This window comes from Calypte anna, chromosome 4B, assembly GCF_003957555.1.
Source record: "Calypte anna isolate BGI_N300 chromosome 4B, bCalAnn1_v1.p, whole genome shotgun sequence".
NCBI lineage: Eukaryota > Metazoa > Chordata > Aves > Apodiformes > Trochilidae > Calypte > Calypte anna.
The window spans coordinates 1,298,038-1,318,611 of record NC_044249.1 but is presented as its reverse complement, the minus strand read 5'-3'; the positions used below and the strand labels follow the sequence as shown (position 1 = coordinate 1,318,611).

At 42.0% G+C, this 20,574-nt stretch overlaps 1 protein-coding gene across 1 annotated transcript in view; it reads right to left on the bottom strand.

Annotated features, from left to right (window-relative positions):
- The window catches only part of FAT4 (FAT atypical cadherin 4), a 108,004-nt gene that overhangs the window by 29,966 nt on the left and 57,464 nt on the right, over positions 1–20,574 (bottom strand). The window contains exons 5-8 of the mRNA XM_030450675.1: positions 16,847–17,772; positions 15,703–15,877; positions 4,515–4,695; positions 1,357–1,607 (exon numbers count right to left, since the gene is read on the bottom strand). Of these exons, the coding sequence (XP_030306535.1) occupies positions 1,357–1,607; positions 4,515–4,695; positions 15,703–15,877; positions 16,847–17,772 (1,533 nt within the window). The remainder of the gene's footprint in view (positions 1–1,356; positions 1,608–4,514; positions 4,696–15,702; positions 15,878–16,846; positions 17,773–20,574) is intronic.

The window sequence follows — 20,574 nt, the reverse complement described above, 5'->3', positions numbered from 1 at the left end:
ATTTTCTTTTAAAGAAATGTGGATGATCAACTGAGGAAGTTGCAAATAAAAAAAAGTGCACGGATCCCTCAGCTTTTGCTAAGTTAAAAAGAGAGTAAACATAGCTTGGGATTTCTGTATGTTTCTAGTTATAACGAGTTTCATCCAAAAATATATTGCCAGAAAACATCAGTTAATGCCATAGGTACTCCTCATAAACACATTTAAAGGAACACCCCAAAAAGAACAACAAAAAGGCACCATGTCCTACTCAGAATACACAAAGAATCACCAGAGCAATAATAAAATAATTTCATAAGGTTGTTCTGGAAACTGGGAAGAAATGTAAACAAATTCATTCTTCCATAAAAAGGAGAAGTATTTGCAATTGTTTAAAATTTAGAGAGCAAACCCAAGACATGGAAATAAGCCCTATATTTTTGTTCTTTTAAAGGAAATACATTTAGTAAACCATTTGTCTTGGAATCCTCTCTGTAGGCATCAAATATCCACGTATGCCTCTGAAAACACCATGTTGTGAAAACTTCCACAGCTAATCAGTCAAACTGAGGTTTGGTGAATCTGTAATAATACAGTGATCATATAAAATCCTTTTACTGTTCTGAGACAGCAGGGAGGTCACAGTATTAGTCCAACTTAAATCTTGGGAAAAAAATAATCTCAAATTAGCAGAATCTTTCAGTAAATTATCTCCATCCTCATGCAGATTCTCACAGTCTGCTCCCTTTCCCTGTGCTATGCCAATTCTGCAAACAGAAAATACTAGCAGTTTGGACTTACCCATTTCTAGTGTGTTTATTTATTAAACAGCAACTCAATCAGTTGAGTGAGGTCACTTTAAGTTGGGTGTAGTTTCCACAAAAGGAAGGTTGCTGCTTAGCTTTGCTTTCATTTTGTGTTACTTGACCACTTAGCTCAAGGAAAGGCAACAACATTAACATCTGATATTGATGCAGACTTTTTGGAAGAGGCTGACAAAGTTTGCTGTAAGAACTGACCAGGGTGGAAAAGGAGAATCTCTGTGCAGGAGGAGGCTCAGAGGAAAGAGGAGGCCATTGCCTTTCCAACCTGGCAAAATAACTTTATCACTTGTTTGAGTGGGTTCTCACTTACACTGTGCCTTGTTTACTTAACTGCAGGAAAATAAATGATGTTGGATAAAAGGAACAAAGTTAAAAAAAAGAAAGCTAAACTGCAGGTGAAATATTGATCCTTGCCATTACTCATTCCCATGCAGAACAAAGAGAACAAAACCTGCACGGGGAGGTCTCAAACATTTCTTCTGCCTCAGCTTTGCATTTCATGAAGATGTTTATGCAGTCTGAAGCATCCCAAGAGCTGCTAGTGATAGGTTACCTGAAGTGGTGGGTGATGGGATGTGGGTGACATAGGGATGGTGCTGGAATTTGGGTGGGTTGTCATTGACATCAGTGACAGAGACGAGCACACTGGTGGAACTGGAGAGGGCCCTGGGGAAGCCCCCGTCGGTCGCCACCACCACCAGTGTGTAATTCTCCCTCTCCTCCCGATCCAGGAGAGCACTGGTGATGATCTGTCCTGTTGAGGGGTTGATGGTGAACTGGGAATTGCCACCAGAAAGCCTGTAGCTGTTGGAGGGAAAAAACAAGGAAGAAAATCGGGATTAGCATTCTCTGAGGGATCCTCTCCTGCCTGAAGGTAACAGCAGTTTCCTTCACTCTCCAGCACACTGTGCTGATGGATTTTATTCAGGCTGTCCTTCTGCCTTCACTGTTTTTTTCTTCCATATTTAGAGAACTGTCATCCAAGCACAACATAGACATTTCTGTGGTAAATGAGGAGCAGACCAAACCTTTGTCCATTTGGAGATGGATTCAGACATCCGCTCAAAATTGCCTACCAGAGGCATCCTCTACTACTGGTTTCCCCTTCACTCAATCCACAAAACATTAATTAGAAAAAAAATACTGCTTTCTGTAATACTAGGATGACAATTTCAGAAAATAAGTATTAGGATGAGGAGTGGACTTGATGATCTGAGAGGTAACTTCCAACCAAAACGATTTTTTGATTCTATGATTTAAAATTTACATTGTTTCCTGAAACTGAGCTAGTAAGGAATTTAATGATTATTCACAGTACTTAATACCAAATTAGCAACCACACAGCTATGTTAATTGAGACTAATTGGGACCAGGATGTGAGTGTTGATTGGCGTGTGCAGGAAGATGTGATGTGCAAAGAACTGTGTGCTCCCTGCAGTGCCCCATCCAGGCTGCCTCTGCCTGACTACCACAGGGAATTTCTCCTCTTACCCAGCTTGTGTTCATACAGAATGGATCTCAAAGATGTCTGGACCACTGGGCTATATTTTTAAAGGTAACCAATTAAATATTACCTTTCTTATTATTTTATTTGTTCTGATAACAAGCCTTCTACAAAACAAAGGGTAACGAGCCTGGATAAAATTTAAAAATCCTCTAATTAATATTATAATCCTGACTGAAAACCAACACAGCTGTGATGAGTGCTGTTTCTTCAGAGAAGCCTGGTACAATAGAGAAGTAGCTTTTTGGTAGTATATGATTCCATAAAAAACTCCCAAGAAAGTGGCTTTTACAAAAGAGAGTAATATCCTCACCTTTTCCAAAGCAGAAGAGGTTATTATGACAGAAGGAATAACACAAGGCCAGAAGCTTAACCTAGAGGACTGACAGCCAGGCTGTGTAATAAACTGTGGCAACTTCTGCTCAGTCATTAATCCCTACGGAATGCCAGGAGCATATTTTAATTGCTTAATTATGAGATAATGTGATGGCCATATGTAATTATTCTCCAGCCATAGCAATGTGCTTCTAGGATGGGAAGAATGTGCACAAAGCCTCAAGCACCACTTCAATCTCCCTAAACACCAGCAGTTTGGGCACATTTCATCTCTGATTTGCAGTCATTAAACCGTGTGAGAGATGTCACAGAGGACAAGGACTTTCTCATCTGTACTTCCAAACACATAGACTGGCTCAAGCTTTAGCACTGGAGAGATGGTAGGAAAACTGTTCTGTTTTCTTTTTAAAAAGAGAGGAAGAAGAAAAACTCCATTTGCCACGGATATTCTGAGTTCTGCAGAAAATGATCTATTACTTGTATGACACAACTCATTTTTTTACTTTACATGACAATTTTAGCAGAGTATTTGACATACGATCTTCAGAAACCAAAGATTTGATTCTGAACCAGGCTCTGACAAAAATAAGAAGTTCTGAGTGCTCAGCACCTCTGACAAGAAGACCTTACATGTCCTGGTCCCTCTGGGTTCTGGCAGTTTTGTGATACCAGTCATATTTTAAGATTTGTTTTACTCTAAGTGCTGAATCTGAAAAAAATCTGTCCAAGAAAAACAATGTTCCTGAGTCTAAAAAGTGTAAAACAAAACCTGAAAGCAATTTTGAAGGAGCTAATTATGAAGGAAAAAAAATATTTTATCAATTACTGTACTCTGAGGTACTGAGTGAATGACAAAGACTAATGGCAGAAATAATAAAGCAATTCAGCCACACGAAAGAAACCCAAGAGCACCTTGATAATTTCTGATTATGGGATGTAGTCATTACAATCATTCACTCTCTGTATGGAATCCTTTTTTCTCAAGGAGCTTGCCAGAAATAGTTTCTTCAAGTAAGAGTGAATAGAATTAAAAGCTTCATTGTTTCACAATTTAATAAATGGTAATTTTGGATGCTTTTCAAATATTTAAAGATACCAAAACATCAAGTTTCTATTTTTATCTTGTAGCTGGATGAAAATATTACAGTATTTTATACACACTTGGTTTGCCATAACAAGGTTCTGTTTTACTTTACTTCCTTAAAAAAGAAAAAAACTTACAACTACAATCATATTCTTCCACACTCTGAAGAATGAATTGAGGTGAACTAAAATAGCAAAATAAAGAAGCTACTTTTATATCATGTTTTCCAAGTTAGGGAACAGAAATACAAGTGTTTGCTGTCACAACAGTTAAATGTAAGGAGACCACCTCTACATCCATCCAACTGATAACTGATATGAGTCTGGTTTGTTCCCCAATAACAATGAATCAGACCTCAGTGGGTGATTTTCAGCTCAGCTCTGACACTCAGCATCCTCACCACCCATGGCTGTGAAACTGAGAATGGCTCCTGTTCAGCCCAGTTCAGTTGCATCAGCTCTGCAAACCATTTAGCATTTCAAGCAAAAATGCCAAATTCCAACTTTTTACTGTTTTTTGGTGGTTTGCAGTGTCTCCTGAACGTGTATCATTCACTTGGTAAAAAGCTAAAATACCACTGCAGCTCTGCTTGTCCTTACTACAAATCTACAAGCTTATAAACAACAAGAGAAAAGCCAAATGTACCAAAATAATTCAGCTTTGGATTTGCAGCTGTCCTTTCGTGTCTCACAGCTTTGTGGCACGCTGGTGATGGACACTGGGGGAAAAAAAAACCCTTCAGGCAGAGAAAGTGGCAGTCCTACATCCATCAGGATAAACCACCTACCTAATAACAGCATTTGTAGAGGCATCAGCATCTGAGGAGTTGACAAGCAAAATATCTGTCCCCGTGGGAGCATCCTCTGGAACTGTGGTAGAATAGAAGCTGAAGGCAAATGTGGGGATGTTGTCATTGACATCATCCACCCTGACAGCAATGGTTCCAGTGCCAGTGAGGGCAGGAGACCCTGCAGGAAAGTGGGATACAAAAAGCTAGAGGTTACAAATACTGCCCTACCAACCCGAGCTCTGCCAGCCCCGATTTAAAGCCTGGTGCTTTCAGCATGTCACAGTTCACAGAGCAAGAAAACCCAAAAGACAGGGTCAGGTTTGTTTCAAAGGCATCTCGACAGAAAGTACAACTCGTGAAAGGAAGAAGTGAAAGAAGTTGTTTTTCTTTCTCCATCTAATTCCAGAAATCTTCAGTAATCCCAGCTCAGTGGAAAAAGCTGGTCTTGGAACTGCTCAGCAGCTTTCCTGTAACAATTAGGAGCGACTTGGACATGTGGTTGACTTTCCTATTTCTCTGAGAGAAGACACTCAAAGGTGGCATGCTGACAGCCCCAGAAACCAAGCCCTCCATTTATTCCTCTGTGGAACTGGTGGCAAACCTCAGCCTTCCACATGGCTCTGCTGCTGCCGGTCACATCCTGACCTGGGGAGACCTTTCCTCAGGCTGCACAGGCTCCAGCCCTGCTCAGACTCAGTTTTTCCATAGAAGCAACCACCTATCCCAGCAAATATTGCTTGCCCGGGTGGGATATTGGCTTACAGGAAATCAGACTGAACTTGTTTAACCCACGGCTTTTATTCCTCTTGTTATTCTAACACTTAACTCTGATGAGCAGAGACAAGAGAGAAATATCATGTTTATCCATGTGCAATCTCTCGGTGTTTATTCTCTCAAGCTTTTCCTTTGTTAAATCAAATAAAAAATAATAATAATAAAAAAAAAGACAATGAAGAGTTTTACAAGTTGATGTTAGTTTTGCCAGGCTATTACACTTGTTCTCAGCAAAGAATCAGCAAAACATTTGATAATTAAATTCTGTATTCAGGGCCCCTAGAATAGAACAAAACAAAACAAAACAAAAAAGGGATCATTCATTTCTTTGAATGCATAACAGAAAGGAAGAGGGTGATAGTGGAGCATAAAACATGAGACTTATGACCCTGTTTGACTCAAAAGACAGCTGATGACCTATTTTACCCAAGACTGTGTCACATCCCCCTTCAACCTCAAACATTCAAGAATTCTGCATTTGCAACTGGGAAAAAAAACAATGATAATGAAATGCTTTGGTTCCAGCCCTGGGTTCCAAGACCACCAGAAGGAGATGTCACCTGGGGAAGCAGAGGCAGACTCTGGGTCACCATCCAAGCCTTCCAGCTCAGCACATGAACAGGGTGCTGGGTCCCTCAACCTTGGGGCTGGGAAAGAGGAAGGTTCTGCTCTTGGGTCTCACATGGTCCTGGCCAGGGCTCCAGATACCAAGCTCTTGTGTAAATTCAGAATTAATGCCCCATTTTCCCAGATGTTGCTCCATGCGAGGTTGAAGCAGCACCACACCACTTCATGGGAAGAAGCAGGCAGAAGCTTCTGCAGGAGAAGGAGGTTTTTCACCCCAAAATACTGCGAAGTAACTTGGCTTAATGCCCAGATGGGCTGAGGGAAAGGCTTCCAAGTGATGGGCACACTATAAATCTCAGAAGGCTGACTATGAAGCTGGATCACAGGGCTGAGGAAAGAACAGGCAAGGCAAAGAGTTTGGGTTTCACAGCAGGGCCTTTCTCTGCTCTGCTCTGCCCTACTCTGAGGTCATTCATTTTCCCAATTAATATCCTTTCAGCCAGGAAGATTACATTAAGGCAATAAGTCTGACTCATTTTTTTACCCTTTATTTTTTTTTCCCTCCCCTATTTTGTCATTTAGCCAAACACGTATAGATAGAAAAGACTGCAAAAGCATTCTTGATTGCTGAAATATTGCCTGTGGAGTGTTTATTATTACAGCACTAAATGAAACAGAGTCCTCAGTGGTGTTTGCTGCATGTGTCATCAGGCTCTGGACTTCCAAACACATTTAACTGACATTCATCTCACTGCTAATGAAATGAAAAGTTGAAAGCTGTTAAGTTTCACAGGTGATTAAACAATTTATACATAATTCAGAAATTAATCTTGAGTAAGTCACATTCAAAGAGCATCACTAATGCAGCTCAGTCTGGAAAAGAAAGCTAACCCTCAGCTCAGGTCTGAAACTTACTGTTTGAAATGTTTTTGCTCTGTCCTGGTTTGAGCCACGACAGAACCAATTTTCTTTACAGTAATTTTACATTTTAGTCAAGTCTTTCCTAAGCTGCTGCTGGAGAATGGTACCCAGAACCGAGGTCACTTCTTGGTTCTGCAAACTTCTGGTGTGCCAGAAGCAAAAGGGGGAAAGAGGGGTCAGACCTGCAACCCTCCTAACAGGAAGGATGTACCAGAGAGGTGACAAAGTCTTTCATCCCATACATCTCATAACCTGAGGGATCATCAGAGGAACTTCTTTATTTTCCTATATCCAGCTCCTGGAATGCTGCCTGTCCCAGGAGCCCAGTCCAGAACTATCCCAGGGCCTGCCCTACAGCCTTGGTGCTGGAAGAGTGATGGTGGGCTGGTGTGTATTCATATATCTTTTATTATTCTCTTTTTCATAGCTGTTTCCATTGAAGCCATGTCTTTCTAATTTTACTTAGACAGAAAAACATATTTACATTGGTTTCCTGTCTATGAAGTTATCCAAATAGCTTTTTTTCCCTCCGAGAAAAACATCCACAAATTTACTCCTTTATTCTATTCAACTGAAAGATAAAGTTGCAATCTCAAGACTCGTCAAAGCTTTTAGTCACTTGAAATTAAATGACCAGCTCACATTTCTGCAGTTGCTGAGAAATATAAGAAGAGGAAATTACAAATGAAGTAATTTTCTATGGAAAAGAAACAGCTTGGGACCAAATTTGACTGTCCTCAGTGAACACTCAGTGAAAGTGGTGCTTGCATAAGGACCACAGGATTTGGCCCTTGATAATAAGTAGGTTTCATAAAGTGTACATGTCATATTTGTGGTCAAAGAAGTAGTTTCCATGGTCAGGCTGAATTCCAAGATTTCCTAGTTTTGCTTCGATAGCAAATCTTCCCCACGTCAGTTACTCTGGTTGTGCTAGAGCATCATTCCTTCCTTCTTCAGACTGCACTTCATATTTTGCATAAGTAAGTACAGCAAATTTTGTGTAAATTCTTCAATATTAGCTAAATGCTCGGGATGCCCCCAAACTGTTTTTAATAAATCAGACATGTTACAACCTATACAAAAATCACTGCACACAGCCACACAAGCCTCTGAATACTCCAACAAAGAGCCCTGAGCCACTAAGAAAAATACACTTTTCCCTTCCTCAACTTGCACCACAATCTCTACTCATTTTATAAAATGTCTGAATGATTTTTTTTAGCAGAAGCAGCAATTATTTCTTTGTCAGAGGCTTTTTATCTGTAGTATTTCTCTAGCTCTATACTACAACTAGGCTGTGGGGTTTTTTTCAAATCCCAAAATCCCATGTGTCTCACAGGGACTTGGGATACCCATGCTGGAAAAAAAGTTTACCAGAAAGGTGGAGGAATGAAAGCACCATTAATGATTAACACCCAGAGAGCATAAAGTTAATTAGGTCAACTAAAGGGTAGAGATGGGATCGACTGTTTGGTGACTATCAAGTCTTTAAGATTTAAAAGATGATGACACCAATATATTATTACTGCTTTGAATTTTCCATCTGCACTGGGGTCTGCTTCCATGAGCTGAGCAGCTTCCTCTCTAGGTGACAGCTGTGCATTTACATTAAGCAGAGAGTCCCACAAATGTCCACACATCATTGTTGAAATAAAGATTAACCTGGGATAGTGTCAAAACAGTAACACTGAGTCCAGGAAGAAAACTGCTTCCCACGGATGTTCTTCCAAAAATGTCAGCTTTTTCACTGACATCTGTAAGTAAACATGTATCTGGGGTTGAAGAGAAGGAGCAGACCTTGGGACCCTGCTCCTTGGAGGCCCATGGTGGAGGATGAGTTACAGGAGGAGGTTACAAGAGGAACCTTGGGCTGAGCCAGCACTGGGTTGGGGCTCTCCTCTCCTCCTCTTCTCTGGGCAATCCAGGCAAGTGTCTCACCACCCTCAAAGGAAAGAATTTCTTCCCCAATGTCTAACCTAAATTTTCCCTCTTCCAGTTGAAAGACATTACCCCTTGTTCTTTGGCTTCATGTCCTTGTGAAAAGTTCCTCCCCAGCTTTCTTGGAGGGTTCCTTCAGATCCTATGGGGATCCTTCAGATCCTTCAGATCCCCATATCCTGGGGAATGGGGAAGGAACAAACCCATGGCACTGCCAGTCCCAGCTCTCCATGCCAGGGGTGGACACCAGGACGTGTGGGTAATGGTCAGAGCACTCAGTGGGATGGAATAATAAAAGCAAACAATTGCAGGAAACCTGCAAAGCCATTTACGTTCTTCAAGAAAGCTCAGGAAAAGATGATGCTATTGGAAATTATCTTGGCTGTGTGGTACTGTGTGGCAAGCAGTAAAAATTAGAAATAGGAGAATGTGTTGGGCACATGATCCAAAAATTGTTTGAAGCTTTAATGGCTTCTGAGTTCTGTCTGTGTCATGGTTGTTAGCATAGCAGGTAGTTAAACTATTGCTCTTCTCAGAAACCAGGAACCCAAAGTTTTTGCCAGTATTGAAATATCAAAATTGAGTGCTGGAAAACAAACAATAGACTTAGGGGAAAAAACAAAACAAACCAAAACAAACCCCAAACCCCCAACAGATACATTTCACTAAAAGGAAGAAAAAGAATTAAATAAAACTACTTTAAATGAGTAATCGAAAGTTATACTGCAGGCAGTTTACCATGTTTTGTGGTAAATTAAACACATCATTATCCTGAAAATTGGGAAGCGATTTAACAGAAGTGGAATTTTTGTTGCAGTGAAATGTGTTGCTTTGCAACAAAGAGGATTTCACTTCCCCAGTCAAACACCCCCTGAATGAGTCCCAGGACTGGAAGCTCTATGTGTTATTACAGAGCATTAACTTTTCCACTCAAGTAAACAAGGTCTTTCACAATAAAGCAGTCAATCTTTCTAAATGCATTTAAATGCAGACAGAGTGTGCTGAGCCTCACACAGATGGTGAGTTTAAAAAAAAATACGGAGCTCGAGCAAGCTAACGTGCAAGGAGCTGGCATTACACTTGGGTTTCTGGTGCACACAAAGCTGGATTTGAAACATAGATGACCTTATTTACTGGGAACACAAAAGAGAGTGTCTATGCAAAATGAGAAGAAGTAGTTCTTTTTGCAAGATTGCACCACAAGTATTTGTCCTGGCTGGATACGTCGATTTGGCTTTATTTATTTATTTTTTTGCTCAATTTTTCACTACAGGCTTCCATGCTGAGCCTTAAACTAGTGAAGAGCCTTGTATAATTTTGAGACAAAAACTGAAACAAACCTAATAAAAACCTTACGGGGTGGCCCCTCTCTCATTCAGCTCAGTGAGTGGCTGCTGAGTGAGCCCATGCAGGAATCCAGGTTTTTCATATTTCTGAATGTGTAAAATCTGTTTTGTTCTGATAGCTGGGTACAAAGTAGTAGGTGTTCCCTAAGCTGATTTAAGAGAACTTGTACTTGAGTAAAGAAGGGAACTGTGGGGACAGAGCTGCAGTTTCAGAGCAGGGACAAATGACCCCGCAATACATTTAATGTGCTCCTGGAAGGGTGGGATTGGTACACACACCTCCTGAGGCAGTCTGAAGTCCTCCAGTGTACACAGACATTTACCTGTGGGGAAGCCACAGGGTTTCTGCTCCTCTGATCTATCTTGATGGCTTTTTGTTTTGTTTTCCAAGGCAATTCCATGAAGGAAAGGCTGGAAGAGCCTTGTCCCACTGCCCACAGCACAAGCTGGGTATGGGGACTGCAGATCTCAGGTGGCAATTTGTGGCTGCCAGGTTTCATTCTCCCTCCACCAAAAGCACAAGTATTAATCCCATGTGCCACAAACCCCTGGACATCCACTTTTTATCTATTACCATGGAAGGGATAAACCACTGGGGATGTTCCTCAGAAAAAACAAACAAAAAAAGGTACTGTAGGCTTCTTAGCCAGGACTGCACTCAGCCTCAGAGCAAGAAGTTGCCTTCTCCCAATTACGTTTCAGCAAACGAATCTTTTAAGGAGATTTTTCCACAGCTGACCATTGAAGTCATTACAAAACCTGGCAAATGAGTGCTCACAAGGGTGTCCCAGGGGGGTGGCCGTGGCCATGTGCACCAGGAATGGAAACTTCAAAAGAAAGGCAGAGACATTCAAACAAATATTTTCTTAAACCCACCAAATGACTTCTCCTTGTTATAAGTGATTGCTGTAAACAGAAAAAGCAGAGAAGGCAGCTCCTGCAGGGACTGCTGACTAAGGCAATTGCTGAGTGCTTGTGACTCCTGAATATCCCACAGCCAAATTCCTCTAATGCAGGATTCTGAATTATGCTCCAAAAACACCCTGTATAAATAGTGAAGATTAACCAGCAGGATAAGGCTTCAGGCCATATGTGCATGTTTTACTTGCTTTATCCTGGCAATTAAGACTTCCTGAAATTGTAGTTTTGTATGTGAAGAACGAGCCAGCAGACCTTCACATTTATAGGGTGTAACGTTGAATTTTAAAAATGGGTTTAAGATCACCAAGATCTGCAAAAAGTAGAATTTGAAGCAGAATTTCACATAAAAGTAATGTAAGAAGGACAATAATTTTCCTAAAACTAGACTTCAGTGGACAGCACTGACACGAGGAAGAGCTCCTACAGGGGCAGGGAAACAAATGGAGCTGGGAGAGAAACCAAATTCATTTTGGAACATCTGTGGCAGAAAATAAGGGCACAGGAGAGAGCAATCATTGTGTAAACTGCTAAACATCAAGGTAAGCCATGTCAGCTTCGTTTTGCTCACTGGAGCCTAAGGAGAAGTGTATATTTAGCCATAGCACAGAAAAGCATGGAAAATAGGACATTTCTAACTGGAACTTGTGAGTCGTTTTGACAGCACCAAGATTTTAAAAATGCTGATTTTTTTTTAATTAATTGTTTTTAAAATACAACTCATTCTTTCTGAGCAGCATCTTGCACACTACTGTAGGCTGCTCATTAAGTAGAAATACAGTGTATACTCAGAAACCAGGATGAGTATAAATGTCCTTAAGCCCAGGCACAAATCTCACACAACAGTAACCCTTGAGTCTCTTTCATACACTAATAGGAAACCCACTCATCCTTCACTCCACAGCCTAAAGTGTTAAAACTCCCAACATAACTACATTGTCTGATGTGATTTTAAGGCTGAAGGGAACCAAAAGCCTATTCCAAAAGAGAATTCCTGGGGAGGATTTAACCTCTCTGCTTGGCTGCCCTGCTGCACTCTTGAGAGAAAGAGTTCATAATTTGGTTAGCAACCTTTTCTGAAGGAAAAATATACTGATTTTTTTCATACAGGCCAGGGATGTACACAAAGAACAGCTAACTAAATATAATAACCAGTCCACTGGATGGTTTCTTTCAGAAGTATTTATCTAAATCAGTAAACAGATCATTTAAAAGAAAAAAGAATTAATTAAAAAAACCCACAGGAACACAGCTTCTAATTAGGAACATCACATTTTGATTTTGGTTTGGTTGTGGCAATGTGTAAGTGACCAATGACAGCAAGAGAAGGAGCTTGCAGTTTGTTTTAACAGTAGTCCTGGGCAGCTAGCAGGTTTCCAGATGTGCTACTTGACATCCCTGTAACCAATAAATAAAAAGGAGGAGGACTGTTGGAATGCTAGCATCTTCTCCAGAAAACTGCTCAAGGAGCTAAAGACAGGGATGATACAAGTGGCTGCACCAGTTCTTGTCATGGTGCCAGAGCCAAACATTTACCCAGTGCTGCATCCCCACCAGATGGGGGAGGAAGGTCTCTTTTCCCAACCATTTTGCCCCAAAGAAGGGTGCAGTGAAGCGAAAAAAAAACATATTTATGTGGTAGAAACAGACTCATAAAGGCACATTCAAGCAGTTGCAGTCATGTTCCTTGGTGCTTATGTCAGCAGACAGTTTGGGGGAGCACCTGCAACCTAAACACCATCATCTTTCCCACAGCCCATCATTTTGCCTGTCACTAGATTTATAATTCCCACACTCTGGTCTGAGGGCCTGGGCTGCAAGAATTGGAAGGGGCAAATTTTACAGCTGAATTCTGTTTTTTTCTTGATCAAAGCCAGAGGTGTATGGCTCTGGAAGATGCTGAATGTTCCCAGTGATGGATGCTCTGCATGGCTTTCTAAATCCCTACTGCTCAGTGGTATCTGAGACCCAGCAGAAGCTCCAGCAGGATGGGAGAGCAGAAGTGAGGGAAGAGGGATGATAAAACAAGGTTGAAATCAAGAACCTTTGTGCAGGCTGTCTTCTGAAAACTGGAGATGAAGAAGGCTTCATGGCCACAAATCACTGAGACAAGCACCAGGGAAGGAATATCCTGCTTTTCCCTCCTCCAGAGCAGGGGGAAGACTCCACACTGACCCAGGATCCACCCTGAGGACCGGGAGGAGGATTTGCAGGCAGAGCCAAGAACTGCTGGGCCAGATCCAGGATGGTGCATAAATCAAAACTGACTTCTCTGGGCCTGAGGGGAGCCCTTGCTTGGGAAAGCATTTTTTTCAACAACTGCCTGAATTCCCACTGCTGGTGGACGTGGTCTCAGCCACAGTCCCTGCCTGACCTGCCCAATGTGCTTAGGGGCAGCTCAGCTCTCAGCAATTCAAGGACTGAGCTCTGGGTCTTGGAAGAGAAGGGATGGAGATGGAGATGGAGATGTCTGAGCCAGCATCCCGTGCAGCCTTGCCAGCCCAGTGCCCTGGGGGCTGCTGCTTCACTGTGTCCCCATCCTTCCCCTGCTGCAAACAGGCTCAGGGGATGTGCTGCTGGACATGCTACAGCACCCCTAAGGAGATGAAGATGGAATAACAGGTAATTTATCCCTCTTATGCCAGCTGCCCCTTCTGAGGCCATGGACTGTTTTCAGTACACTGGGCTGACACCTCAAAATAATAAAAATAATAAAAAATTAAAAAGCCTTCTTTTTCTGTCAACTTCCCCATACACAGACCATGGTAAGACTGTAAGAACAGCACCTGCAAGCTGATAAAGTGATGCTAAACATAAGGCAAAAAATAGTTGGTGATGTATGAGGAGATCAGGAAGATCAGCCAAGACCAAGCTGAGAGTTCACCAGTTCTAATGTCTAGAGGTGCTTCCAAGTATGTGATGTGTCTGCTTCCTTGAAAGAAAGGGAAGTGTTGGCACACACATCTATAGGAGCAGGATATCATCCTTTAATATTTTTAAACCAGTCAGTGCAGCTTATAAAAAATCAAGATGCAGTGTGAAGAAAAATGGGAAGTGGGTAGGACAGACAGAATTTTGCCCTTCCTGTGCTACCCAGACATTTCCAAGGTAACCACATCTGGATGTCTACCACGATTTTCATCTGTGCAAGAAGAGAAACCCTGTATCTGTAAGATGCACCATATAAGGCAAGACTGCTTGGGCTGCTAAAAACAATCCAAAAGACTGTTCCTTGCAGCTAATAAAAGCATAATTCAAAGTGCAAAGAATAATACCTCTCTCTCTTGCTTTATTTTCAAAGATAACATGCAGGTGGATCGTGTCAAACAAGTCTGCTTTCTGTAACAGTTTGCCAGGCACTGCTGTCCTAGAGAGAAGTGCTACCTGTGCGTGTTCCTGGTGGAATTGTCTCTACCCAAAATCCTTCTTTCTAAGCATTACCAAATAAATACAAACCAAGGCACTCTAAAGAAACTGTTACCTTGGGCAAAGAGCTAGAGATGCCTGTGAGAGTTTCTTATAAATGTTTAGCAGCTGCTGAAGAATTTATTTTGTATGTAGAGCTAATAAGTCCTGTACAGTCCTGACTCCTGACAGCTTGGCTGGGAGGGTAAAGAGACATCCAGGATCTGCTCTGCCTGACAAAGCCAACCTCAGCTCTGAAGGAACATAAGGATGCTCAAACCCAAGCAAGTCCATGGCACAAGTGATCAGTTTGAGGCTACAGACTTATGGGAAGCCATTAAAAAGCACAAAGCACAGAGTATCTCTAGCCAGGAGTGTTGAGACCAAGGATATGTTAAGTCCTAAACTTGTGTTTTGCAGCTTCAGCTCTGCTAAGACTGAAATACCTGAGCACTGCTGCAATAGGAAAATACAAATCACAGATGTTGTCACTGACACAAAGCACTGCACACAGCATGGCAGAAACAAAACTATTCACTTGTCAACAAGTTGGGGTTGCTTCTATTTTTGTTACTAGAAATTAAGAAAAAGTTCTGTAGTGAATTATCTCCATCAGAGCATGGGGGACCAGAGATCAGTCCAGAATATGATGCAGGATATCTGGATACAGGATATCTTCATTACTAAAATTAATCTGAAACCTCTATTTTGAGCTCAGATACCTCATGTGAGAGTGTAATTAATCTTTATAACAAGCATTCAAGTCCTCTTTTAAACTGAGAGGCCCTGGAACACACTTGGAATTCTGGAGCAAATGTATGACTGGATGTTGAGCCAAGCAGAAAATTAAAATATGAAGATGTAAATTGCCATTATTTTTCAAGAGTAGGATTTTGGTAAGAATAACTGAGTACTCCACAGCTGGTTTCCATCCATTGATTTGACCTGATTTCTGATAACAACATTCTCTTGGGTTTTAAAGCCACTTACATTGATATTTTATTGCCATGCATGAGGCTCTTATAGCCTAGGCAGGACCAATTACTACTGCAGGGCAAAAAAATCAGCCTACCTAAATCTGCAGTGAGCCCTACTAATATCAGACAACCAGACACCAGGATAAAATCCTGAATTCCAGAAACAGAACCCCATTTGACATCAGGTAAGCCCAGAGCTCTCAACAGAAGCTTGGGTACCAATCTCCACTCACTAAAGCTTCAGACCAACCATCACGAAAATATTTCTTTTTTCTATCCAGAATATTTTCCATGTTTTTGAAGGGAAAACAAGCTTTTCCCAGGACACCCTGGCCTTACCTGCATCAGCAGCTGTGACCAGCAGCAGGTACTGCTCCTTTGCCTCCCTGTCCAGGCTCTGCACCAGGCGCAGCTCCCCACTGGCTGACAGGGTGAAGGCTCCTTCCTCATTTCCAGCCACCAGCACATAGGTGAGCTTGCTGTTCAGGCCCTGATCATCATCCCTTGCCACAACCTACAAAAAGCAACGCACACATGTGAGAAGAAAAACCCAAAATGGCTGATGAAGGTAGAGGAGATAAAATTATATGGGGATAGAGGAAATATTTTCTAGGGCAATAATCTAAATTAACACCTTAAATCAACACAAATGCTTTAGAATAATATTAGCATTTTGGTTGGAAAGGATCTTTAAGCTCATCGGGTCTACCTGTTAACCCAGCACTGCCAAGTCCACCACTAAACATGTCCCTAAGCCCCACATGAACATGTCTTCTAAATACCTCCAGGGATGGTGACCCCACCACTGCCCCAGCAGACTGTTCCCCTGCCTGACAACCCTCTCAGTAAAGAAATTTTTTGTAATACCCAATCTAAACCTCCCCTGACACAACTCCCCTGGCTGGTAGGTATTAGCTGTAATTATAAGAATTACTTAACCCAGTGGTGATGAACTTAAATGCATAGATAAAAATATTACACACTAGATTACTTATTCTTCTCAAGTATAAATACAGTAATATGTTGGAACACAGTGAAAACCACAGATGATCAGGAGTAGGCTGAGACCTGTACCAAACATTGCATGTTCTGAATCCAGTCAGTGTTTTCCAGTATCTGGCACAGAGCCCCATCCCATGTAGGCAATTACCAGAGTGAGAGATTTGTTACATGGAAGCTGCAATTGAGATGAAAGAGAAATCTCTCTTGCAGTTTGAGTGCAGGAAGGATAGGTAGGGAAAACACAAACAAAACCTGAATGCATGATACAAACTTTTGGGAAGAAAAACAAAAGAAAAAGAAAACCTAAAAAACCAAGCCCTTTAAAACAAGCAAAAAGGAAAAGAGGCCAATGACCAATGCAAGTAAGATCACAGCCAACTTTTAAATTGTCCTGCACTGATTTAATTTGGGAGAAAAGACAGAATACATGAATGCCCTATGGTGAGCATGCAGGAGATGTGTGTTTGCTGGATGCACTGACCTGAAGAATAACCTTTGGGAGCGTCTCTAGGTTCTCAGGGACGTTCACAGAGTAGGGAGAGAGTTCAAAGGTGGGAATGTAATCATTGACATCCTTCAGAATGATGCTGACTGTGGTGGTGTCAGTCCTGGGGCTGCTCCCACGGTCAGCTGACTGAACAGTCAGTGTGTAGGAGGCCTTCCTCTCCCTGTCCAAAGGTTTGGCAACCGTGATCACTCCTGTCACAGAGTCGATCCGGAACTCACTGCTGGCATCTCCACTGAGGATGGTGTAGCGGACCTGCCCGTTGGTGCCCTCATCCCCATCCGTAGCAAACACCTGGATTACATCTGTCCCTGTCAGAGTATTTTCCCCCACCTCTACTCTGTAAAGCTTTTGGGCAAAGAGGGGGTTGTTGTCATTCACATCCAGGACCACAACCACCACCTCCGTCGACGCAGAAAGGGAGGGCTGGCCCTTGTCTGTGGCTACCACGGTCAAGGTGTAGTTGGAAACAGCCTCTCTGTCAAGCTCCCCCGTCAGCCTCACTTCCCCTCCGATGGTACCGATGGTGAACTTGTTGCCCAGAGCAGGTGTCAGCAGGCTGTACTCGATGTAGCTGTTGGGACCACTGTCAGGATCTGTTGCCTGAGCTCTGAACACCACGGTGTCTATGGCCGTGTTTTCGGGGACGTAGGTCAGCTTGGGGGAGATGAAACTGGGGGGGCTGTCGTTGACATCCAGCAGAATAATTGAAACTTGGGCTGTGCTCGTGTAGCGGGTGGCTGGGAGAGGGGCCATGTCGTGGACCTGCAGGACCAGGCTGTAGAAGGATTGCTTCTCCCTGTCCAAAGGCTGCCTGATGCTCAGCACCCCGCGGCTGTCGATGCCAAACTGCCCTGCGCTGTCTCCGGATGTGATGCTGAAGGAGAGCTCAGAGTTGGAGCCTGGAGAGTTGGGAAAACAAAGACAGAGAACAGTGACTTCATCCCACTGAGCAAAATATCAACGTTTCTGGCCTCATTCCCACAATCAATATATGCCCTGCTGCCTGCTCGGCCTCCTAATGCCATTTTTGAATCCATCAGCTAATTTCAGCCAAGTTTCATGGAGCAGAAGCCTTTGAAATAATCATTTCCTTACAAGAGCTGAAGAGGGAGAGGGGTAAGGATGTTAACTGGAATGGCTGCAAAGGGAATGGGTGGCAGAGATCTGCATTTCATACAGCAGCAGCTCCACAGTGGCAACATTTGTAATTATTCCCCATCCACAATCATCAGGCATAAAGGTTTTGAAGGGTTTTTCTCTAGAAACCAAGATTTAATAATTCCCCTGTTCACAGAACAGATGTTTCCCTCTGTTTTCCCCAGTTCAACTAAGCAACATTATTATTAATGTAATTATTTCATTAATTCTTCAACCCAAGCAAAAAATGCCAAGACCAGGAACTCCCAAGCCCAACTGGAGCAAGCCAAGAGTGAGTACTGGGATGAGGAATGCTCCCCATATATGGCATGGATTCCAAAATATCAGATGTACAGCCCCTCATCTTATGATCAAAACAAAACCAACAATTATGGTCAATTTACAATTCCAGTAAGGGAAATGCATCCTGGCCCTTGACAAGGCTATGACATGACCTTAAACATGCCATACAAGAAATCAATGTTACTGCTCTGACTCCAGAGTTCACTCTAAACAACTAATTTTTGTGAACAGCTAATTAAAATGAGTCTTCTCTCATTTATGTATATATAAAAATATATAAAATCCCCATATCTTAATTAATTTTGAAAATCTTGTTTTCTTTTCTGGGTCACAAAGACTGTGATTTAGCATCAGTAGTTTAACAGGGAGTTCACTACTAATTTACCCCTCAAACTCTCTTTTTCATGCAAAGAAACCAAGCTGCCTGATTAAGTGGCTGATTATTTTGCTGTGTACTCTGCAATTTTTACTAAGAAGCTCTTTTCTCTCTGACTGAACTGCTCTGATAATAACATCATTCCTGCATTACATTTACTAATCTCTGCTGCTGATTATGCTTAGACTTGAAAACTCTGCTCTCATTTGTCTTTCCCCCAGTGGCTACTCTAATTGGCATCTCTCCTTCTCTCCTTCTCTTGTAGGAACTCAATTATAAAATAAATAGAACCAAACATGAAAAACAAAATATTTTAATGCAATTAAAGAAATTAATACCTTTACATGCCAGATACCAGTGTTTCTATGTTACTTTGATCAAGGGAGGCACTGTGACAGTTTAATGCAAGGCTATTTTTTGTTCATTTTAAAATGACTACCATAGAATCAGAAAATAGTTTGGGTTGGAAGGGACTTTAGAGATCATCCAGTTCCAACTCTTCTGCATGGGCAGGGACACCCCCACTAGACCAGGTTTCTCCCAGCCCCATCCAACCTGACCTTGAACACAGCCAGGGATGGGGCAGCCAAAGCTTCTGGGGGCAGCCTGGGCCAGGGGCTCAGCATCCTTGCCCTAAAGAATTCCTCCCTAATGTCTAAGCTAAATCCACCCTCTTCCAGCTCAAGGCTGTTGTGCCTTGTCCTCTCACTCCACGTCCTTGTAAAAAGTCCCTTCCCAGATTTCTTGCAGATGCCCTTCAGTACTGGAAATTATAGGGATGAAAGTCTTCTGATTCCAGCAAAGTATTTTCTGTTAATTCAGGAGTTTTGTCTGTTGACTTTGGAGATGGGTAGGGATTTTAAAAAATACTCTTTTTACCCCAATGCTTTTTATGGTGATCCTGTAAAACCTACTGCTTGTCCTTCATCTCACTTCCATGTACCTTGCTGTTCCAGCCCTGTATTCTCTAGGTTTTGATGCCCTCAATGCTTATAGATTCAACACTGTGAAGCAGGAGAGTTGTCTAAATACCCCTGGAGCCAGGACTGCCACTTAATGAATTATTTTTTAAACACAGTTTGCTTTACCCATTCCCTCTTCACACGTTGGGAGCTGAGATTGTCTTAGGAAGAAATAGAGGCAGCCTCTCTGCTGAGCTTTGGGTTTATTTAATCTGAGAGTTAATCTGATAAAACTCTGAGTGAGAGAGCCACTGATTTCATGATGATGCTTTTTTAATGGTCTGGTTTCTATTTTGATTTATTTACTAATGAGAAAAAAACCAAACCAACCCATAACTATTTCTTCCACCCATTCTGTAAATACCTGTAGCGTTTAAGTGGGAAATTCCACAGTTTTCTGCCTGGAGGACTATCTTGCTGTACAAATAGACAAGCCTGTGCTTTGCCCTGAGGTTTTTTTCTGGTTAATTTGATGTGGAAAAAAATTAAAATCTGAATCTCAAAAGGAATGTTTTTAAGGAAACTGAAATCCTTATTGCTCTGTAAATAACCAGGAGCTGGAGCTGAGGTTTACATCTGCCCAAGCTGAGGCAAGCAGCTCCTGTTTCCCAAGGGCTGTGTTGAACAGGAAACTGAAAATGGGAGCACTTCCACTGTCACCACGTTTTAGTCCTTTATCAGTGTTTATCCTAAACCAACAGGCATACCTGGTTATAGAACAATGTCTTCTCAGAGCTCCTACAAACTATGGGATCATTTAACATGAGTTATATGTCTATATAACATGAGTAATCAACTAAACTGTATTTGTGTGTATTGAGTGCATTATCTGTGAGCCACATGCAGAAGAGTACGAGCTATTTCTGTGCTACAGATAAATGTGAAATGACAGAATAACAAAATTTAGGCTTGAAATAGAAAAA